The sequence below is a fragment of the Macrotis lagotis genome, chromosome 5 (genome assembly GCF_037893015.1).
Source record: "Macrotis lagotis isolate mMagLag1 chromosome 5, bilby.v1.9.chrom.fasta, whole genome shotgun sequence".
Taxonomy (NCBI): Eukaryota; Metazoa; Chordata; class Mammalia; order Peramelemorphia; family Peramelidae; genus Macrotis; species Macrotis lagotis.
The window spans coordinates 26228050-26244449 of NC_133662.1; the positions used below are offsets into that span (position 1 = coordinate 26228050).

Below are 16400 nucleotides of genomic sequence, written 5' to 3' on the forward strand. Positions count from 1 at the left end.
GTCATAATGTGGAAGTGATAACTGTGGAACTGTATAACTGTACACAACCTCTCACAAATCAGAAAGTTTTTCTTAGTGCCAAACTTAAATAACTAGTTTATTACCTAAAAAATTTGTAAATTAAAATGCTTCTTTTACCTTACTAAGTTGTAGAGATCCTTTTCTCCATCAGTACCCAAACTCTCCAGTTGTTCATGTAATTCTTCTACCAATTTTTCATTAAATTGATAGAGATGGGAAATCTTCATTTTGTTTTTCATTACACCATAAAGTAGACCATGGAATGTTAAAAAGATGTTCTTTGGAAGTGATACTATAAGGAGAAAATTATTTTAAATTATAAATGTCTGTTTTAAACATATATATGTGGTAGACATATATGATTCATAGTTAAAATTTATAAATTTTTGTGGCAAAGAAAAATAGTAGAGAACAATGCATAAATATTTGGTCTTATATAATCTTCTTCACTGCACATCTTGTTTAGGATAATATTAAATATAGTGGGCATCTGATAAAATTCATTTACCCCAAATACATTAGTAATTTAAATATCTGAATTTATGAAAAAAATATTCTCCAAAAAATATGAACAGCTATATCAACAACCATGTGAAAAAAATATATCAAATTGCTATAAAAGAAAATAAAGGAAATCTAAAGCTTTATCCCACATATATGTGTGTGTGTGTATTTATTTATCAGATAAACATAAATGACAAAAGAAGAAAATAACAAAAATTGGAGGGACTGAGAGGAAGCAGGCATATTTTGTGCTCTGCTGGTGGAATTGAGAATTTTTCCCATCATTTTGGAAAGCAATTTGGAACTGTGTCAAAAAAACAAAATAAATTGTGCATAGTCTTTGAGCTAATAATACACTGTTGTTACCATACACCCAAAGAGGTCAAAAAGAGGAAAAGGATTTATATGAAGAAAAATACTCATAATAGCTCTTAGCAGAGTAGCCTAAACTTCAAATTAAAGGCATAGTCAACTAAATAAACTATGTGTGTATATATATATATATATATATATATATATATAGTTTATATATATATATATATATATATTAATGTGATGGATTATTACTGTACCATAATAAATGAAGAAATGGAAAGTTTTAGAGAAAGATCTATGAACTTGCAGAAAATGAAATGAGCAGATTCAGAACAATACATACAATGTCAACATTATAGAAAAATATAATTTTGAAAGATTCTAAATAAAGTATGACTAGAGGATTAATCATATCATCAATCTCCATGACATCTTTGTCATGAGGGTCTGTTTTTCATTTTTCTTCATCATCATCATCACCATTAACATCATCATTATTATTATTATTCTGTTGAGCAGGGACAGGAGAAAATTCTAAAATAGAAAAATTTTAAATGAATAGATTGCATTAATTGAGTATATACTTTAGGTGACTAGGATGTACAAATGATAATGAGCTGAGTGGTAGAGAGAAAGTCACAAGATTAAACTTCTATTTTAAGTATTTTTGTAATTCTGGTCTGGAAAGAATATCACCAAGGGAACATATGGCAAAGTTAATCCCCTGGATTGACTAAGAAGTATTTTTATAATTGATTCTTTAAGTTATTTATTAATGAATAATAAGGATAGTCACTCAAATTCTACACTGTTTATCCTAAAAGTCATTGATTTCTTTTCAATGAGTGGCTTAGTAATGGAAAGAACTTTAGAAAGTACCTATTTTGTTACCTAAAAAATTTGTAAATTAAAATACTTTCTTTACCTTACTAAGTTGTAGAGATTTGGTGACTTTTCCCAATATCTTCAGTCTACAAATGAGGAAAATAACCCCCCCCCAAAAAAAATAATTTAAGGTCATGTATGATAGTAGGCAGTAAAGCTATTTTATGGACCCAGGTTCTCTAATTTCAAATGTAGTTTCAATATACCACACTGTTTTTCATCTGATCCTTTTTAGGAAGAGGAAGGGAAAGATGAGGAACAGAAATTGGAACTATTTTATTTGAATGCTATAAAAAAATCAAGATGATTATTGTCATATATCTCAAAGAGGTCATAAGACAGAAAATATTTATATATAAAAATATTCATAGATTTTTAAAAATAGAAATAAATGGAAGTGTCCTTTGTTTGAAGATAGCTGAATAAATTGTAGAATATGAACATAAAGAAATATTATTATACCATAAGAAAAGGTTAACACAAAGAATTGATACAGTGAAGTAAGCAGAATGCCCAAAAATATGAATAATGAATACAAGAGAATGATAACACTAAAAGGCAGTAAATTTCTAACTAATTGTAGTGACTACTATTGGCCCAGGAGAAGAGCACATGAAACACATCTTGGAAGAGAGATTCTAAGGAAGAAGGTTGCATACACTGCCATGACCTTTGTGTTACTTGGTTTTACCTAATTGTTTGTTTTCTATGTCACAGTAGATGAAATAAGTCATGCAAAATGTTTGATGTACTTTGCTTTTTTTTTATACTTCACCAATGTTGTGATTTTTGCAAAATGAACATGTGTGACAACCCTGTATCAAGCAAGTCTATGGCTATCATTTTTCCAAGCCTTGTGCTTACATCATGTCTCTGTCACATTTTGGCCATTCTCACAATATTTCAAACTTTTTATTAATTATTAAATCTGTTATTGGTGATCTGAGATAAATGATGCTACCACTGTAACTGTTTCAGGATGCTCCAAACTGCACCCACATAAGATGACAAACTAAACTGATAAATATATTTCTGGATGTTCCACCTATGGGCTGTTTTCCCATCTCTCTCTCCATCTCCTCAAGCCTCCTATTCCCTGAGACCCAACAATATTGAAATTAAGTCAATTAAGAGTTTTATTGGTTTCTAAGTTTTCAAATAAAAGGTGTCAATCGATGCAACAAATTTCATTGCTGTCTTAGTTTAAGAAATTACCACAGCCTTGCCAGTCTTCAGCAATGACCACTCTGTTCATTCAACAGTCATCAATAAAACCCTCCACCAGCAAAAAGATTGCAATTTTCTGATAGCTCAGATAATTTTGATTTTGGGGGAGAAAGCAGTGTAGTGTACACTCAATAGTAGAATGCAAACAAGACTTTTAGATGCACCACGGAAACCCAAAGAAAATCATATTAAGATATTCACCATTGTTGCAGTATGGAACTGAACTCTCAATATTTCTTAAGTATGCCTCTATTGATAATTTTTTCAAAAGATAAATAATAAAAACATGAAGGAGATAGGAGTAATGTTTCTTAAACATCTGATTCCTGGTATATAGGAAAAACTCTACAGTATACTTTTGCAAAACACAACAAATAGAATGACTTAGGGAAAGAAACAATACATTTTTGAAGTCCTTTCCAATTTCCATGCCTTGGCATTCAGATTTAATAAAAGTTCTTTCATCATTATATCAGTTGGAAAAGCTAAAATACTATATGCAAAACCAAGTTTGTGGGAAGGACGAAGTGGGAATATGGACTATGACCCCACAGAAAAACGTAAACTACCTTGAGTAAAGCAAAAACAGCTTCAATTATCCCTTGGGAAAATTTGCAGGTGACCCCCCGGGTCATCCGTGGCACTCAGCCTTTATTGTTTTGCTTTTAAATAACTGACCTGACCTAAGGTAGGTGTAGAGATCCATGATGCTACTTTGCCCTGCTGCCATCCACAAAAATAAATGAGGCCTAATAGTATATAGTATTCCTTTAACCCTAAGTTACCTATCAATTTAGTGAATGAAGATTTAAAAGGAATTAATAGTAGATAGTTAGAATCAGCCTAAAAATATTTTTATAGAAATAAAATAGAATCATAGGATTAAACTTAGATACCACAAGACTCTTTACTAAAAGGGGAATTGCCCTTTACAGACAGCTATAGAGTAGGTATTGACTTACTATGTTATTCCTTTTAATAAGTTCCTTCCCTTTTTTAAAAGGTTTTGCAAGGCAATGGGGTTAAGTGATTTGCCAAAGGTCACACAGCTAGGTAATGATTAGGTGTCTGAGGCTGCATTTGGACTCAGGTCCTCCTTACTCTAGGGCCAGTGCTCTATCTACTGTGCCCCTAGCTACTCCAGTTCCTCCTTCTTTTTCAGTGAGCTATATTAGACCTATGACAGAAATTCTTAAAAGATCACTGAAAGATGCCTCTCAAAAAAAAATGTATAGAATGAGAGACATGAGCTCTAAACCAATGCAATATTGAGCCAAGCAATTATCCCACCCCAGAAACTCCAAGATGCCCAACAGCTGAATATTGCAAACTCTATGAAATAGCCTGATGAACATAGCTCCTTTTTTTCTTATAAAGATAAGCTTTGTAAACCTATCAAATTGTCACATCACTGAGGAATCAGATGACTAGATTTAACAGTAACTCTCTAGTATCACTATTAAATCATTTTCTTATAGAACGTCTCAGAAATTTATTTTAGATAAAAATTCAACATCTATATGTAACTTGTTTGTACACAGTTGTTTTCACATCATCTCCCCATTAGATTGTGAGCTCCTTGAGAGCAATGATTGTCTTTCCTCTTTCTTTGTAACCCCAGTGCTAACCATAATTCGTGGCAGTAGGCACATTATATAGATACCTAATAAATGCTTGCAATATAGAGTTCTAAATGTTGACATTCTGACTGACTGCCCTGGGTTTAAGTACCAGCTCTGATTCTTAACACTTACTAGATCTGATCTTGAGCAATTTCTTTGAATCTGAATCAACTATAAAATAAGGTACTATTCACCTCATAGGATTATTATGAGATGTCAAAGTACTATCTAAATTTGTTATTGCATATTATCTTTACTATTCCTTTCAATTAAAGCCAAAGGAGAAAAAGTAACTCTGAGTTACTATGTTACTCACTACTCAATCAACTAATGCATACAGTAAACAAAAATCACTCAATAGCACTGTTATTTCAAATGAAATATATAAAAAAATTCTTTACCTGTTCGATAGATATGGTCTTCCACTGCATGTTCAAAATTTAATTCTTTTGAGTTGAAAAATGCATCAATACCCTCTTCCTCAGTTACAAAGGTAATCCGATTACCCATAGCAAAAATTGTAAATACTGGTCCATACTGAAAGAAATAAATTTTATTATACACATAGTTTATGAAAGACAAATTACTATCTGTATATTCACTCTATAAGTGTGTCTTTTAAATTGTCTCATAAGACTTTAAATATTAAAGCACATGATTCAAAAAATAAAAATTATAGTTAATTTTACATTTCATTATAAATTTTAAAACTGATTATATAGATCTTGTCATGTAATAATTTTATTAGTAAATATAAATAGATTCATGTATGGCTGTTATTTTGATAGGAGTTAATAACAAATTAATTTTCTATTAATAATTACTAAGATATAATCAGCTGCAAATTACACAAGGACCAGTTTCCTTCTTCTTTCTTAGATCACTTATTTTGATGATGGTCTATTTATCTACAAGGGTCTCTCATCTGCAAAAAATTCTCAATCTGGTGCAGATTGACTAGAGTCTTTGATTCCCAAAGACACACCAGAAATTCAACTTGGGTACAAACAACAAATTATGTCAGTGCAGTGTGTCTGGAAAATGTGGCAACTCAAGAAGGCAAGTTTAAGAGACACTTTAACTTCTTCTATGCACATATCAAATATTTATTTGTACTACAGTTATTTGTATACATATACAATAACATACTAGGTGGTTAATGTTCTTCTTTCTTGAAAACTGTAGTCAAGGTACAGTGTATCCAACTGTGACTGATTTTACTAACATGAGTTTGGGAGGCTTTACCCCTTGGTCAGGTACAAAGAGTACAGGTGAACATTTGGAGTGGAGATGTCTTTAAATCTACACATCTCATATTTTGTTTTTACTACTGTAATTCTGCTTCACTCACACAGCATAAACACCTTCTTTGATGTAGGAATGCCATATGGAGTGGTCCTTTGCTAGTGTCTACCATGTCATACAACTGATTCCAAAATATAAATTATATATGTGTGTGCATGTATGTATGTGCAGATACTTATAACATATAATGAGATGATATATTATACTATTATATATTACATATACTATGCCTATATAACCCATATTGTGAATATGCAAATGTGTATGTATATATATATTTTGTATAGATAGATAGATAATTATATCTAGATCTAGATATGTAGGAACACAAGATTATGCATACACATATATGTATTATTTCCCAAATCTGATTACAATTACTTTGAAAACTTGGACACATAATATTCAGCTTTATATACCCACCTACCTACCCGTCAGTCACCAAATTGTTAAGAAGTTAATATTTATTATTGTTTGATTATTGTTAGTTTTCTTTCCAATTATTTTTTACTCAATAGTTTCAACCAAAGGAAAAAAAACATTTTTATAGCATAAATCTCAAATCCAAATACTTCACCTTCAAATTGCTAATAATTTCCAATAACTCTACTCATAAGGACTTTGTAACACAAATTCTACAAGGGCTCATTAAAATATTTTGGCAGAAAGTAGTAAACCTCAGAAAACAAACAAACAAGTAATACCCAGAACAAAGAGAAAACACACACATTCACACAAAAACACACACGTAAAGAATAAACTAAGATGCACCTTAATTTGGGGACCTGAAATTTGAAAAAAAATTATGTAAAGTTAATGAACTCATCATAAAATTCATAACCTCCTCATCACTGTCAAAACTCCCATTCATTAGTTAGTCCTTAATCTGTGTTGATAATGAATCACTGTCTTAGGAGAGGCTCTGACTGCTCTCCCGCCTGTGCTCTGGTCTGTGGCTGACCACAAACTCTCCCTGGGCAACTCTGGTGCATGGACAAATGCTTAGTCCATTTCGTTTCATGAACCTGCAGCACCAATTGTATACTCCTTTAAAATCAGACACTTCTTTTTCATCAGCAATTCTTCTTGCCTCCTGCTGAACCATCTTTGTGGACACAGGAATTCCAATGGCCCTTTGCTCTTCAAGTCATCTCTTCAATTTCCTCTCTAAATCAGGTCATTTGGTGACCTGTGTTTCATGGCTTTCTTCTGCCATGGCATTTTTCAGTAGGGTTCCTTCTTCCTGTATCCAGTCTCAGATTGTTTTCTCAGTTAGAGGGGCACGATTTTCATTCACTTTTGCAAAGTGGATCACTTTGAACTTGAATTTAGCACTGTACAAAAATATTTTCTGAGCCATTTCTGGGCAGAATGTAGCAAAACCTAATATACTGGTAACAAATGTGAAACAATGAGAGCAAAGACAACAAGCATGAAAAAGCAGGAAATACAAATAAAAAATCTATAACCATTATATAAGAAGCTTCCAGTTTTTAGGCCCCAAATTTTTTAGAAAATGGTGCATTTTATATATGGAGAAATATGGTAACCCAGAAAAATACAGCTCAGTAAGATGTAGGAGTACTGGAAAATCTAGTTTGAAAACCCACTTTATTATTTACTATCCTTACATAAGTCACTTAATTTAGTCAAGCCACATTCTAGTGCAGGGTGAGGAAATGAGAGACAAGGAGTAAGGAGATGAAATATAACACATGGGGAGGAGAGAAATATATCATTTTGGCTGGAATACAGAATTTGTGACAAACATTAATGTGAAATAGAAAGACAAGATGGGCTAGATCGTGAAGGAGTTTATAATTCTAAAGGAGTTTAGGAAGTCATTGAAAAAATGGAATGAAATCGGCAGTCCTGGGATTTAGTAATAGCTCATTAAAACATTCAATATCCACTTAGGTCTTCAGTACAGCCCCTTACAAATCTGTGCTTTTTTTTAAGATGTTTCACTCATGTCTGACTCTTCATGACTTGGCAAAGCTACTAAAATAGTTTAGGAATTTAGGAATAGTAGTCTTGTAGTATCCACTCTCTTCCTCTCCTTTTTTTCAGTTTCTTTTAATGTATTATTTTTCCCTCAATGCTCTGTGACTTTTTGTTTCAAGGGCTTAGTACATTGCCAGGCAAATAGTAAGCTTTTAATAAATGTTTAATGACTGACGAGCTGCTTTATGAGAAACAGGGAAGGTGAGGAGATAATGTGTTCCATTGGTAATAACTTTAATTTGAGCTGCCAGATGTTTAACTCATTTATGATTCCTCTGATCAACAGATATGGAAAGAGACAATACTATAAGGGAGTAAGCTTCTCTTGTGTTGGAAAGTTCCTGGTGAAGCCCTCTCAGGGTTAAGAAATGTCTTTGTCAAGAAAACCTTACATTCCAAAGGAGGCTCAGAGCCACCTGTTTTATGATAAGACTATTTTTACTGACCTAGAGAACATTTTAGCCATAGACATTACTTCATTCTAGGTAAGATAGTTTTTTGGGAGGTCATTAGGAATTTTTCATCTGATGAGAAAAATATTATGAGATCATTTCGTTACTTTCTTTGTGTCTGTTGCTAGGATAGATTTTCCACAAATAGATTGTACCTCTGGAGACCCAGCCTATGGGTCAAAGGAAAAGGGGAGTTAGGGAGAGGGAACTTCGATTAGGTATATATAAACCTGCTTTACCTTATCTTGGTGCAGCTCTTTAACTCTCAGCACTTGGTGAGATTATGAATCTGCCCATTTCTCAAGAAGAACAAATAAACTTTCTTTTGCTCAGACCCAGACTCTGAGGAAATTTTTCCTTCAGGGTATTTTTATCTCACATACTCTAAACCATGGCATTCCTACAAAAAGGTTTTGGTTCTTGGATTTCCTTATGAGGTGAAAGAGCCTGGAACCTCTGATCTTATGAGTGGACAGATATTCAAAAGTACAGCCAGTATAACCTCTATGCCGAAAAGATCAGGAAGCTCAGAGAAACCTGAATGTTTTTAACAAAGATGCCACCCACTAAGGTGGAACCAATAATATATAGGAAATGAGCAAAGTCGATCTTAGTCAAGATAATAAAACATAAATAAGAGCATGACCCCAAGTTACTGGGGGAAATATCTGTATTTGTTTCTTGCTATAGATTGAAATAAATAATAAGCTAGGGGATATTCAGGCAGACATGCCCAATAGGCAGCTAATATAGGATTGGAACTCAGAAAAAATAACTAATAAAAATTAGTAATAATAAAATAATAATATCTAGTATTTATATATCGCTTTTACTTTTAGTAAAGTTACTCATGCTAAATTTGCGCATAAGATAGAGATATGAACTAGGTAACAGTACAGTTGGGTAGATTCAAATAGGGCTAAATAGCTGGACACAAAAAGTAATTAATGATTCAATGTCCATTTGGGAGGTTTTTCAATAGAATCCCTTAAAAAATCTGTACCTTTTTAAAAGTTATTTCACTTGTGTCTGATTCTTCGTGAACCCATTTGGTGTTTTCTTGGCAAAGCTACTAGAATAGTTTGCCTTTTCCTTCTCTAGATCATTTTATAGATAAGGAAACTAAGGCAAATAGGATTAAGTGACTTGGCCAAGACCACACAGCTAATAAGTGTTTATCACTGATTTTCAACTCAAGAAAATGAGTTTTCCTGATTCTATACACTACACCTCAGCACTCTATATACTACACCACCTAGTTGCTAAATCTGTGCCTAGACCATGCAATTTATTAAATGTTTAGTTAAATTAAATTTTTCTTAATGATGTGAATAAAGGAATATAATGACATGCTTACCAAATTTGCAAATGTCACTAAGTTATAACAAATATTGAGACACTTTCAGTTTCTCAATCCTAACACAGTTAAGATTTGGAAAGATATTAACAGTCTGGACCAGGGAGTTGGATCCTATAAGATGAAATGCAATTTGGATAAATGTTCAATGTTATGGATAAGTTTAAAAAAGAACTTTGTTAACAAAAGCAGCAGGTTGTCAGCAATTTGTCTGAAAAAGACATTTATAACTTAATTAAGATTGTTTGCCATATTGGGGAGGGGAGAGAGAGGGGGGAGAGAGAGAGAGAGAAAATTGAAATTCAAAACTTTACAAAAATGAATGTTGAAAATTATCTTTACAAATAATTAGAAAAAAATAAAATATTATTAAAATTTTTTAAATGATGTGGCAGCTAAGAAAGTTAAAGTGGAACATGAATCATAGGATTACAGACCTAGAGTACAAAGAGGTCATAGATAAAAAAGTTACAATGAAAAACCTAGTGTCTAGGATGAGGAGGAGGTGGGGAGTAAGAGTTCTGGGCATATTTTCTGAAGGGCATTTGCAAACAAGTATTTCATTCTTCCTATCTCTAGGATTCATAACATTATAATTGTACTATCCTTCTCCTCACTTTCCCCCATCCCACATATCCAAGTAATTGCCAAAATTTGCTATAATCACATCTACAATATTTTGTGAAGCTGACACCTTTTGCACTTTTAAAGGGACCATTTTAGTTCATGGCTTCATCACCATTTGCCTAGATTAATGAAATAAGAGCCTCATAATTGTCCTCCCTGAGACAAATCTCTGCACTTTAAATCATCCTCCACAATGATATTCATTGTGTTGATTTTCCTTGAGTGCAGATGTGACCCATCCCACTACCACAAGTAAACTCCTATTGCTTCCTATTACGGTTACAATAAAATAAGAACTACTTTGTTTTACTTTTAAATGAATTATCACAACTTCTCTTTCCAACCTTGTTAAATAACCTTTCCCTTACTCAGAAATCAACAAGGGCAGCCTTCTCTCTGTTCCTCATTCATGATAATCTATCTCCTGTCCCTAGATGTTAGCAATATTCTGGAATGTATTCTTTCACTACTACCTCACAGAATTCCTCTCTTCTTTGAAGATGCTACTTGATCACTATATCCTTTTATTGTTGTTCAGTTGTTTCAGTTGTATCTGACTCTGTGGCTCCATTTGGGGTTTTCTTGGCAGAGATACTGGAGTGGTTTGCCATTTCCTTCTCCAGTTCATTTTACAGCTGAGGAAACTGAGGCAGACAGGGTTAAGTGACTTGCAAAGGGTCTCTCAGCTAGGAAGTGCCTGAAGACAGATTTGAACTGAGAAAGACAAGGATTCTTCATTCTATTTCTAGCATTTTATCTACTGGATCACCCAACTTCCTCTAACTACATCCAACATAAAGCCTTTTCTGATCTCCCCTGCTCTCAAACTACTTTATATATAACCATTCCATATTTATTTTATTTATGCATTTATTATAAATATAACCATTTATTCTCTTTATATTTATCCTGGATATGCTTATATATAAGTATATATATATATATATATTTATAATCATTATCATCATCATCATTATTATTACTAAAATTCCTCCATTAAAATATAAGCTCAGAGGACTTCTGGCCGAGATAGTGGACAGAAGACAGGCACAGTTCTAAAATCTCCTGATGTTTCCCCATCTATCATATGAAAAAAACCTCTTAACAGAAATCCAATCCACAAAACCCAGAAAGAAAATCCAGGAGAAAGAACATCTACCTCAGGATTTGTCTTCTGCAGCTTTGGGTGAGTTCAGGCACAGAGGGCGGTTCAGCCCCGATTAGCCAGATTAGTGGCTGAATTGGAGCCAGAGAGTCTGAGGGACCGAGAGATGGACCTGCTGGATCAGCAGTGGGGCCTTGAGTCAACTAGGGAGTAGAGGCACTGGTATTGGCGCTGACCCTCTGGAGTTTGCTGGCAGGGCTGTGGGGAGAGTTCCCTTGCAGGAGAGCTGTGAACACCATCCCTGGTCTGAGGAACTCTGAGGCCATGCCTCCACTGCAGCTGAGGCCTCTTCCCAGAACAAACACAATTACAGACTACTTCTGCCCCAGGCACAGGTGTGCAAGCAGAAGAACCAGCCCAGCTGACAATAGGGAGAGGAATGACCTCATCCCAGGGTAAAGCCCACCATTGATTGAAAGCAAAAGGATTCAATAGCTTCAACCCCTGCTTTCAAGCTAAGGGAGAAGGCATCAATCAAGGTCACAGACACACCAGAGAAACTGCACTCAGTTAGTAAAGCCTCTAGTGATTCCCAAGCCCTTGTGAACCTTCCCCTCCTGAACTCAAGGTCTTAGCAAAATGAAGAAGGGTCAGTGGAAAGGTGGATCCATAGAAAAATTCTTGGAAGGAAAAGACCCTAACTCAGAGAGACCTAGAACCTTTGAGAAGAATATGATCTGGTCTCCAGTACAGAAAGACTTCCTTGAAGAAATAAGGAAGGAGTTTAAAAATCAGTTGGACAATTTGGCAAAAGAAACCCAAGAGAAGATTAATACCTTGCAACAAGAAAACAAATCCTTAGAAAATACAACTGGACAAATACAAAATGAGAATAAATCTCTCAGATCCTCAATTGGGCAAATGCAAAAAGAAAATAATTTTCTCAAAACCTCAGATTGTCAAATGGAAAGCTCTTTCAAAAGTAGAATTGACCAATTGGAAAAGGAATTACAAAAGGTTAATGAAAACTCCTCCCTAAAAAAAAAAAAGAATGGAGTCTGCAGAAACTAATGAAGTCATGAGACAGCAAGAGCCTGTCAAACAAAATCAAAAAATAGAAAAAAAAAAACAGAAGAAAATGTAAAATACCTCATCAGAAAAACCACTGACCTTGAGAACTGATTAAGAAGGGGCAACCTGAAAATTATTGGACTTCCTGAAAACATTGAAGAGGAAAAAAAAAAGCCTGGACTTAATATTACAAGATCTAGTGATGGAAAATTGCCCTGATATCATGGAACCAGAGGGCAAAATAGTTATTGAAAGAATACATGGATCCCCTTCAGAAAAAGATCCTAAAATGAAAACACCAAGGAATGTTGTGGCTAAATTCCAGAACTATCAGATAAAAGAGAAAATCCTACAAGCAGCCAGAAAGAAACAATTTAAATATGAAGGAGCCACAGTGAGGATTACACAGGACCTGGCTGAATTAACATTAAGGGATCAAGGATTGAAGGGCCTGGAAGAAGATATTTTGAAGAGCAAGGGAGCTTGTAATGCAGCCAAGAATCCACTATCCCACAAAACTGAGCCTTCTCTTCCAGGGAAAAAGATGGACATTTAACAAAATGGAAGAATTCCAAAAATTCCTGATGAAAAGACCAGAGCTAAATAGAAAATTTGGACATCAAACAGGAGGTTCAAGAGACACATGAAAAGGTAAAAAAAAAAAGGGGGGGTGATAAAAGGAAAATCTGCTATCCAACAGGTTGAAATTGGCTATATCCCAGCATGGGGAAAAAATTCTCATAAATCTTGAGAATTGTAACTCTAACAGAGAGAATATACCTAGCCAGAAGTGATGGACATTTATGACCTATCCATGAGACTGGTATCTAATGGGATGTAACTGGCTTTAACCCCACTTGGGAGAAAGATTCTAATAACTCTCAAGAATTTTAACTCTATTAGATAGAATGTACTTAGCTAGAAGTGACAGATACTCAGAATTTTCTATGACTCAGATAGAATGATTTACCTCCTTAAAAATGGGAATAGGAAGGAGATGGGAGGAGGGAGGGGATTGAATGTGGTAAATCTCATTATATTAAGAGGTACAAAATACCTATAGTAATAGAGGGGGAAGAAGGGAGGAGATGAGAAACACCTGAATCTTCTCATCATACTTGGCTTAAATTCAACTTACACATAATTAGTTAACTTAAAAAACATCTAACCTTTCAAGTATTAAAAGGGGAAAAGGGGAGTGGGGAACAGAGAAAGGGAGGGGGGAGGGGGAAATGGGGAACTAACAAAAGGAAGGGAAGGGAAAAAGGGAAAGGGGAAAGAAAGGGGAGGGAGTGATATAGGAGGGCAAACACACTGAAGGGGTGATATTCAGAAACAAAATACTGGGGAATATGGATGGGGAAGGGGTAAAAATACAAACAGAGGGAAGATAGCATGGAGGGCAATAAAGAATTAATAATCATAACTTTGAATGTGAATGGGATGAACTCTCCATTAAAACATAAGCAAATAGCAGAGTGGATTAAAAAACAGAACCCTACAATATGATTTCTCTCTCAACATACTCAATTTGGATCAATATACAACATGGAAACAAAATAAAGACTGACAGATTGCTTTCCGTGGGGGGTGGGGGGTGGGGTAAGATTGGGAGAAAAATTGTAAAATGCAAATAAAATCTTTAAAAAAAATAAGCTCTATAGAGATTATTCCATTTATTGGGTTTGTATTCCCAAAGCCTAGCACCATGCCTGATATATATTTTGTTGCTCTGTTTAATAAGTACTACTTATTGGTTAAATTATTGAAGACAGAGAAACTAAAGTTGGATAGCAAGTCATCTAAAAAGCTTCAGAAATTTTAACAGATTACAAGGAGTAATATAGCAGCAAAAAAAAAAATTAAAAACCCTAATATGACCTTAGGCAAATTAAGGGAGACATAGTTATGATGGGGTTAGCATCCTGCTTTATTATATCTTGGTCAGTCATTTAAATAGCTTTGACTTTTCTTATTGGAAAAATGAAAGGCCTGACTTGATTATTTATAAAGGGTTTTCTAGCTATCAACTCTATAATGTAAAAGGTCTTTTAATATATATATTTGCTTAAATAAGGTCAAAGTCATCACTTGCCAGAATCAGTTTTGACAGGACATTTGGAATAATGTTATTAATTTTTCCTATCCTTTTGTTGATGTAGAAACATAAAAGTTGAATTTTTTTAAAAAAGCTTCCTTTCTATTTTTTCTTTATAATAAATTAATTGATGGGGGGGGGGGGGGCTAGGTGGCTTAGTAGATAGAGCACTGGCCCTGGAATCAGGAGTACCTGAGTTCAAACCTGGCCTCAGACACTTAATAATTACCTAGCCCTGTGGCCTTGGGCAAGCCACTTAACCCCATTGCCTTAGGATAAATAAATAAATTGATTTTTAAAAACCAATATCACTCATGCCTACTCAATAATGTCCACTCTTTAATCTGAAATTTACAACCCTCTAGTTCCTACATTTTACCTATCTCTCATCTCAGACTCCTCTCATACTATAGCCTCCATGAGACAAGTGCTGAATAAATAACTGAATCAAATACCTCAATAGTCCAAAGAAAGATTGGGATCATCATGTATTTCCAATACCGAGTTTATCTGAACACTATACCTCAAAGAAAGATAAAATGAGTCTGTAAGAAGTCCAAATAAGACTAACTAAAATTATCAAAAAATAGAGGTATTTAGGTGTGAGATTAGGCTAAATGAAATTTTAAATGCTTACGCTTAGAAAGGCAAAGATGGATATAGGAGCCTGTGGAGAAGGTGAGCATAGACTTTGTTCACTAAATTCCAAAATACTACAACTAAAGGACACTAGCTTTTTTTGAATTTGGAAAACAATTTTTTGGGAAAGTTTTAAAAAAGTTGCAGCTGACAGCCACCTTTGAAAGAAGCCAGACATATTTCAACTGAGTGGGGGTGGGGTAGGGGTGTGCAGAAGAGACACAATGATTTATGAGAAATTCCACTAAGCTTACCCTAGTTTTTCATTTTATGTGTTGTGTATGTATACATTTCACAGGGTACAAAATATGCCACATGCACCCACCCACACACACATACATACACACACACACACACACACACACACACACACACACCTTAACTGAAAGAAGATAAAATTAATTCCATTTTACAAACATTTATTGAATAACTGCTATTTTCCAGGCATTATGCTAGGGAGCAGGGTACAAAATGTGCCACATGCACCCCCCCACACACACACACACAATCTTGACTGAAAGAAGATAAAATTAATTCTATTTTACAAACATTTATTGAATAACTGCTATTTGCCAGGCATTATGCTAGGGAGCAGGGATATAAAAAAAATGAAAGTCCCTGATTTCTTAGACACAAAAGGTAATAACCATAAGCAAATTAAGAAAGTGAGAAATAGTTTAACTGTCAGATCTATGGAGAAGGGAGGAATTTATGACCAAACAAGTGATAAAGTACATTATGAAAGGAAAAATGAATATTTTTGATTATATTAAATTAAAAAGGTTTTGCACAAACAAAATTAATGCAACCAAGATTAGAAAAAAGTAGAAAACTAGAGGACAATTTTTACAGTCACTGTTTCTGATAAAGGTCTCATCTTTAAAATATATAGGAAGATGAGTTAAATTTGTAAAGACTACAAGTCATTCCATTATGGATAGTCAAAGAAAATCAACAGGCAGTTTAAATTATTTATAGTCATATGGAAAATATGTTCTATCTAAATCACTATTGATTAGAGAAATCAGTATCACCTCACACTTATCAGATTGGCTTAATATGACAGAAAAGGAAAATGATAAATATTGGAGATGTGGGAAAATTGGAATACTAATGCATGGGGGAGGGTGAGGTTAGGTTTTTGCAAGGCAATGGGGTTAAGTGGTTT

The 16400-nt window shown here is 34.1% G+C and overlaps 1 protein-coding gene across 1 annotated transcript in view; it reads right to left on the reverse strand.

Moving 5' to 3' along the window:
* The window catches only part of CYP39A1 (cytochrome P450 family 39 subfamily A member 1), a 134422-nt gene that overhangs the window by 116189 nt on the left and 1833 nt on the right, over positions 1-16400 (reverse strand). The window contains exons 2-3 of the mRNA XM_074237105.1: positions 4976-5111; positions 139-313 (exon numbers count right to left, since the gene is read on the reverse strand). Of these exons, the coding sequence (XP_074093206.1) occupies positions 139-313; positions 4976-5111 (311 nt within the window). The remainder of the gene's footprint in view (positions 1-138; positions 314-4975; positions 5112-16400) is intronic.